This window comes from Myotis lucifugus, unplaced genomic scaffold (assembly GCF_000147115.1).
Source record: "Myotis lucifugus unplaced genomic scaffold, Myoluc2.0 scaffold_6, whole genome shotgun sequence".
NCBI classification, from domain to species: Eukaryota; Metazoa; Chordata; class Mammalia; order Chiroptera; family Vespertilionidae; genus Myotis; species Myotis lucifugus.
The window spans coordinates 18,242,605-18,250,587 of NW_005871054.1; the positions used below are offsets into that span (position 1 = coordinate 18,242,605).

The following is a 7,983-nucleotide window of genomic DNA, read 5'->3' on the forward strand; positions in this document are numbered from 1 at the left end:
CTCAAGGGGCCAAAGAGTCGCATGTGGCTCGCGAGCCGCAGTTTGCCGACCACTGGGCTAGGATGACCAGAGGACCCCGTGTGTTTGGGACTGTCCCCGTGTGTGCCTGTTGCCCTGGCTTAATCAGTAATAGCATCCCCTTTCCCTCTCAAAAGGGTCCTGGTTTCTCTGTTTAATAATATGGCCACCCAACCTTAACCAAAATAAATGACTAATCATAGGCATTTTGGTAGGCCAACAGGAAAAATAAATTTAGGTAAATGACGTTTTGATGTTTCTCGAATTGCACCCCAGCTCTATGTTCCTATAAAAAGTTAAAGTTCACCAACCTGTAGGAATCAGGGTTTCGTCCACAGGCAAAAAGGCATCGGCTTCTATAGTGACTTCATGGTCGTATATATTCGGGGAACCCTGGGAAGGAAGGGGTAGGGAGGAAGATTTAAAGCTTAGTCCTATTTCATATATTTGCTTTATAACTTCTCTTGCAGAAATGTTTTCAGGCATTGACAAAAACGTTAGACATCCCATGTGACCTCTGAGACGGCTGATACATTCCTTGAAGTGTGGGTAGACAGGGCCTCAAAATAGCAGCTGATACATTTGGGAGAAGCTTTCAAGCGTGACCCCAGCATGCATGTTCTTTACTAAATGAACGTATAAAGGTGCAAAGTCAGGGAGACACCAGTAGTCTGAAAGCTTTTTGGATTTCGACTTTTATTAGCAGAGGGGTTTTTTCCACCTTCCTCACACGCCGGGAAAAACAAGAGCAAGGGTCAGTGACCCATAGCACACAGGGCTGGACGGCCAAGGCCTCGCCTCCAGGCTCGCCAGAGGTGGGGCACGTCACCCTTTCTCTGGCCCAATTCCCTGCCACACGACAGAAGCCTGGAGTCAGAACTGGGGTCCCTGCTTTAGAGCGTTTGTCCATCTCCATAAAGAGGCACCTGCTCTCCTGGGGGAGTCAAAGGCTGGTCAGTGGGCAGAGGCCTGTGGTCTAGTTCCAGCTCTCACTGAGTGGCCACCGGGGAGTCACATAACCTCCTGGAATCTCATTTCCTTTTGTGTAAAACTGGGCTAACGGTGCCCCCACCTTTTCCAGGGCTCTTCTGAAGGACAGTTTAGTAAAGACGTGTTGCGTTGCTTGCAAATTGGAAGATGCACATGTACGTTTCTAATTTAAGGGATTATTTTGATTATTAATAGGAGTCTATTTTAAAGCTCCACAGCAGAAGATACGAAAAGGGAAACCTCTAAAAAAAGTAAACCATTGGTCCTCAACAGGGGCCGATTTTGGCCCACCGGGGAAGAATTTGACAATGTCCAGAGACATTTTTGATGGTCAAGACCGGGGGTGGTAATGCTAATGGCATCTGGTGGGAAGAGATCAGGGATTCTGCTAAACGCTCTACAATGCACAGGACTGCCCTGACCCCTGCAACAGGAATTACCTGGCCGAAATGTCCATAGTGCCAAGACTGAGAAACACTGAGCTAAGCGACACTGACGGTTCTGCGGGTTCGAGAATCAGCAGAGAGAGGCAGAGCGCTGTGGTTAATGGAAAACAGGTACTGTGGTCAGAAAGCCTCCGGCCCACAGAATCAAATGGAAAAGCCTGGCCCCAGCATGCAAGATTGTAGAGACCTTGAGACTCTATGTCTAAACATGGCAGAAACTGTTTGAATTGCTCTACTAAGAAGGTCTGTTTCTGAGGAACATCTCTTGTGTCCTCCTGGCAGGCACCTGCTGGGCAGGGGCAGGGATCGGTGACAGGTCAGACTGGGGCAGAGGTTTCTCCTCTGCTAACACGATCTCAGCCACTTTTTTGGGCCCTGTTCTGACCTGGGAAGGCAGGTCCAAGATGGGAGGGGCCTAGGGCAGCTCTAGACCAGAGGGGTCATCACCTGTGTGGCTCTCCCTACTGCCATCGCTCATGGCTCAGGGGTACAGCCAGCCCCAAGCAGGCCTCTGGGACTGAGGGGTGTCCCTTTTTGATGAGGGAAGAGAATTTGAAATCATTTTAGTAGTGAAACTGGCTCTACCTGTTCAACGCTCAGTTCAAGTTTGAGTAGTATTCCATTACGTGAATATATTACAACTTGTTTACCTTTTCTCCTGTTGACGGACTTTTGCGTTGTTCCAGTTTTTTACTATTATGAATAAAGGTGCTTAGGAATGTCCTGTTTCTGTGTGTTTTTTAACACTAAGGCAGAAAGAAAATGATTCACTATGAAAATCACACGCCAAATGAACTGATGAGTCTGAGATGTTAGCAAGAGGCCAGGGAGGAGAAGGAAAAAACCTTTATTAGGCACCATTAGGTCCTACTGGCTGCTGGGTCACCGAGCAGCACTAACATTCCTTCATTGAAGGGAAGCATGCTTCACTTTCTGACTCCTCTGACCGGGAATAATGCAATGATCCCCTCTGGTGGAATATTTCTGTTGGATTCATTTCCTCCCCGGCGGATGAAAATTTGGCAAGGAATGCTGATTCACAAACAGAACTTGAGGTCCATCTCTGAGCTCAGTGTTTGTTTTGGTGAACTTGGCTTGGCTGTGGCTAGCCTGTAACATTAGCCATGCACAGAGCTCATTGTGGCCTGCGTGGGCTTTAAAGACTTCTTTTGTGCATTGCCACTACCACTGCCTTAATTCAGCTCTTATCGCCTCTAGCAGGAATAACAGACACCATTGGTTACTACCCAACCAAGCCACAGCAACTGCCTTACCAGCACCCTCCCGCTCCCCTGGGAGAACCCTGACCTGTTGCTTTACCCTGTGCTAGGTTATAGATTCAGGGGAAGGACCCCTACCCCGGCCCCAGAGGGCTAATCCTGATTGGTCTAAGCCAGTAGTCGGCAAACTGGGGCTCGCGAGCCACATGCGGCTCTTTGGCCCCTTGAGTGTGGCTCTTCCACAAAACATCACGTGCGGGCGTGCATGTACAGTGCAACTGAAACTTCGTGGCCCATGCACAGAAGTCGGTTTTCGGCCTGGGCGAGTCTATTTTGAAGAAGTGGCGTTAGAAGAAGTGGGGGGTGTTGGTCAGTCGGGCGGCGGGAGAAGTGGCGCGGGGGAGGTACATTGTTTTGAGGTATGTTCGCTGAGGTTGACCCCTTCCAACTCTCCCATCCACACTCGTCTATCTGAAACAAGTATACAAGACGAGTGTGGATGGGAGAGTTGGAAGGGGTCGACCTCAGCGAACGTACCTCAATGAGATCGAGGACGTTTTTAGCAAAGGCCAGCTTAGGAGTATCCTAATTAAGTTAATAACAATGTACCTACCTATATAGTTTAAGTTTAAAAAATTTGGCTCTCAAAAGAAATTTCAATCATTGTACTGTTGATATTTGGCTCTGTTGACTAATGAGTTTGCCGACCACTAGTCTAAGCCAATCCCGGTGGTCTAATTCTCTTGTTGGTGATTGAGTTGAACAGGGCACAGGGCACACTTTTGGCCAACAAAATGTAGGCAAAGTCTGGAGGGGAGCTTCTGGGAAAAGTTTTGCTTGTTCTTAAAAATGGAACATGAGAGATATGGAAAAAAAAAAAGGAATAGGTCCTTTTTTTGTCTCTAGATGTGACTATATGAAGAGGTGGTTTCTAGAGCTGTGGCAACCATCCAGTGACCATGAGAGGACAGCCTGAAGGCAAAGGCCACAGCACTGGAGAAGCAGAATGGAAAGACAGCAGAACCTGGGTCCTTGGTGCCTACCTCCCCAGCCACCCGGAACCACAGTCACTGCTTGTCACCTCACGTTCCCCCAGGCCTGCTTTCACTGCTCTTTAGGTAAAGTTTCAGCAAGAAACATGTTCTCCCAGTTTTGTGTTAGGCAAAAGCAGGAACAGCGAAAAAGAAAAAAACACAAACAACCTACAACCCACATAACTTTTCTATTCTCTGAAAAACACAGTTCTCCCTTCCTCCCAGGTCCCCAACACTCAAACTTAGAAGCGATGAGTCAAAGCCTGGCCCCAAGTAGAACAAAAGTACTATTAAGTTAAAAAAAAAAAAACAAAAGGAGAAAATATATAAGATGAGCTGACTACCTTAAATACCAAGTTTGGATCTATTTCCCTGGGGAGGGTTTAGGATGCATGATGATGTGTCTGTGGGGAGGGCAAGAGATATTCTGAAAACGCAGAGGTCCCTGACCCCAGGCCGAGTTAGACTGACCATCCACTCTTACCTGACAACCCCTGCCCACCCTCAACCCTGGAGCTAGTGGCTGTGGAGTCCAGCTGCACTTACTAAGACAGTTACAGAAGGGAGTTGACACTGACCACCCTTCTAGGTGGGGCCTGTGATCTGGGAAACTATTCAGCCTATGTTAAGAGATTCAGAAATACCTGTCACTTCAGGGATGGGAAGGGTGTATAGTTCTGGTCAGGAGGGTTCTCAGCCAGGGAAATAGGAAGCGCCTCAGTGAATCTTACATTCCCATTAAGTCTCCTCCATCGGAACACATTGGCCGATGTGATACTTCACACATCATTTCTCTTTCCATTCCTGAATCTATTCCTTTAGGCCACCCCTGCTGATAAAATTGGATGTCTAAGTAGATAGAAATGTTGAAAACAGTAAAAAAAAATCACCATGATCTGCTACCTACATTAAACCATAAATATTTTGTTCTATTTTTGTCAAGTTTCTTTCTGAACTTATTTTGAAAAGTAGGGCCTTTATGTTTATTATTGCAGAGCCTTTTATGGCTGGGCGTGTTTGTTTTGTTTTTGTACTTTGGTGTGTCTTTAAGATCTCAAGAAAGATGGTGGGAGTTCCTGAAGATAAGGAGAGAGCAAGTGAAGAAACATATTTCTTATTTTTAAAGGGAGGACTTTGGAAAGTTTATCAGAACCAATTAACTCAAGCTATTTGAAAAGATCCTAGGAAAAAAATCAGATCATCAGCAAACTCCTAAGAGAGTGTGAAAATGCAAGCTATTACTAGCTGGCTGTGAACATCATCTCGTGATAGAAAATCATGCCAAAGTGAGTGATTCAAGTACAGTAGACGCTGATGAGTTCTTCAGATGAACAGGAAGTAATAGATATAATCTGCAGAATTTAGCTAAGCTTTTTGTATTCTGTCTCATGCAATCGCCTCCTCAACAACTAAAATATTAGCATTAGGAGGGAATGAGGTAGTTTAGAAATTACTTAATGGGGGTTGTAATGTCCCTACCCCACACTCAGGGTGGGCCACACAGTAGGAGCACACAAATATTCTCAGCATATCTAAAGGGCTTGGGCAGAGCACATTCCCAAAGGTCCAAGGGTAGAAAGCACTTTTCTTGGAAGTAATTTTTTAGGGGGACGGGGTGTAGGAGTGAAGTAGGTGAAGCAAGTGTAAGTACATGTTGTTAGTTGAGAGGGAATTCTTAAAATAGCTAGTTAGTTACCTGAGCATATAGGAAACTTAGTTCTCTTGGCAGCAGAACATACTCATCCTATCTTTCCCTATAACTTTCATTTATTGAGCACCTACTATGAGCCAGATGCTTTGCTGGGCAATGTCATCATCATGGGGGTGACCCCATCACCAGGGTAATTTCATGTTGGGTTGGTCTCTCCAGTCACTCCCCCAGCTCATTCCACAAAGCACATCGCAGGAGAGAAGAGGCAAGGTCACTCACCTGGCCTGCCAGGTTGAAATAAGAATGGTTGGTCAGGTTGACGGGTGTGGTCTGACTGGCCTGCGCTCGGTAGTTGATCACGAGCTCCCCACCATCCAGCGTGTATGTTACCCAGACTTTTAACTCCCCAGGGTAACCTTCCTCGCCGTCCGGACTGACCCGGGAGAACTGGACGCCATTTGACAGCACCTGAGGGGTCCAGAGCACCTAGAAAAAAAGTGTTTTCAAAGCTGTTTAGTCACTCCAATCCCAAGCTAAATGCCACATTTCAATATCAAAGACAACTGATTCCAGGAAGGGAGATGATGATACAACCCATAAGGTTGAAAATAATAGCCTAGATGTTAATTATTCCGAAATCCTGTTTTAAACAGAATTGGAGAGAAAAGAGATTTTCTCTTTACCTACTCACACTTCTCATACTCTATCCCCCTGAATTTATACATATGTGTCTACAGTATTTTCTTCCCCTACTTTGAGACTTTTTTTGTTGAAATCTTAGCAGTACATTCTGAGTGTCATATAGTGATATCTGCTACCTGCTAATAGTATTAAAAATAACCTTGCCTAGCCCGCGTGGCTCAGTGGTTGAACATCCATCTGTAAACCAGGAGGTCACGGGATCGATTCCCAGTCAGGGCACATGCCCGGGTTGCAGGCTCAATCCCCAGTGAGGGGAGAACAGGGGGCACTTTGGCAGACATGAGACTGTCATTGTTGAGTGCTCACCAGCCGCTGACCTGGTGCTTTTATGTAAATCATTTCACAAGGTAAGGATTTGGTGGGAACAAAAAAATTATCATCTTTGCAGGTCAAAATAGTTGAACAGTGGCAATTTCACATGGTTCTAATTAATATTATTACTCCCATTTTATGGATGAGTAAATTGAGTTCAGTGGAGTTAACTTGCTCACTTCTACCTCCCACACCCCAGGGGAGTGGAGTAGAAACCTTTAATACGTCATGGCCACTGTTTAAAGGGTGTATTTGTGTGTGTGTGTGTGTGTCAAGTCATACACGTAATTAGTGACAGAGCTAGGATTCAAATTCAGGTCTAGGAGAAACCAAGATGGCGGCATAGGTTAACGCCGGAGTTTGCTGCCTCTAACAACCACTTCAAAAATACAACTAAAAGACGGAACGGACATCATCCAGAACCACAGGAAGGCTGGCTGAATGGAAGTTCTACAACTAGGAGGAACCGAGAATCAGAGGAGGCGCAGTGCTGAAGTAAAATACTAAGGTGCGGAGTGCGCGTGGCGTGGGCTGGTGGCTGAGAGCGCGGTTGTCTGTTTCAATCCGGAGGGAGCCTCAGACTCAGAGCTCCAGATCTGGGCGAGTCTCTAGGAACCCAGACTCAAACGGGAGAAGCAGGACTGTCTGGCTACGGTCCCTCCTAGGTTTGCAGCTGTTGCTGGGACAGAGAGGCAGAGCCCCTGGGGACGGACTGAGAGCAGCCATAACTGCTCCCTCCTCCGCCCTGTTGATCCCGTGGGACCCGCCCCGCCCAAGCCCTGCACAGAGGCATTTGCCGGATAGCCTCAGGCAAAGGCTAGATTAGCACAGCCAGTCGGCCTGGAGGTCAAATCCCTCTAGTATTAACTATAACAATCAAGGCTTAACTACAACAAGCCTGCGCACAAAGACCACTAGGGGGTGGACCAAGAAAGCGTAAAAAATGCGGAGACAAAGAAACAGGACAAAACTATCAAGGGAGGATATTGAGTTCAGAACCACACTTTTGAGGTCTCTCAAGAGGCTTCTAGAGTCTGTCGATAAACTTGATGAGTTGTACAGGAAATCTAATGAGACCCTTGATGGTGTGATAAAGGACCATCTAGAAAGTAAGCATACACTGACTGAAATAAAGAATATTATACAGACTCCCAACAGCAGACCAGAGGAGGGCAAGAATCAAGTCAAAGATTTGAAATGCGAAGAAGCGAGAAACACCCAACCGGAAAAGCAAAATGAAAAAAGAACCCAAAAATACGAAGATAGTGTAAGGAGCTCTGGGACAGCTTCAAACGTACCAACATCAGAATTATAGGGGTACCAGAAGATGAGAGAGAGCAAGATATTGAAAACCTATTTGAAGAAATAATGACAGAAAACTTCCCCCACCTGGTGAAAGAAATAGACTTCCAGGTCCAGGAAGCGCAGAGAACCCCAAACAAAAGGAATCCAAAGAGGACCACACCAAGACACATCATAATTAAAATGCCAAGAGCAAAAGACAAAGAGAGAATCTTAAAAGCAGCAAGAGAAAGAAACTCAGTTACCTACAAGGGAATACCCATACGACTGTCAGCTGATTTCTCAACAGAAACTTTGCAGGCCAGAAG

The 7,983-nt window shown here is 46.2% G+C and overlaps 1 protein-coding gene across 1 annotated transcript in view; it reads right to left on the reverse strand.

The window, feature by feature from the left end:
* The window catches only part of GALM (galactose mutarotase), a 43,126-nt gene that overhangs the window by 26,946 nt on the left and 8,197 nt on the right, over positions 1 to 7,983 (reverse strand). Inside the window, exons 3-4 of the mRNA XM_023746193.1 lie at positions 5,639 to 5,845; positions 330 to 411 (exon numbers count right to left, since the gene is read on the reverse strand). Of these exons, the coding sequence (XP_023601961.1) occupies positions 330 to 411; positions 5,639 to 5,845 (289 nt within the window). The remainder of the gene's footprint in view (positions 1 to 329; positions 412 to 5,638; positions 5,846 to 7,983) is intronic.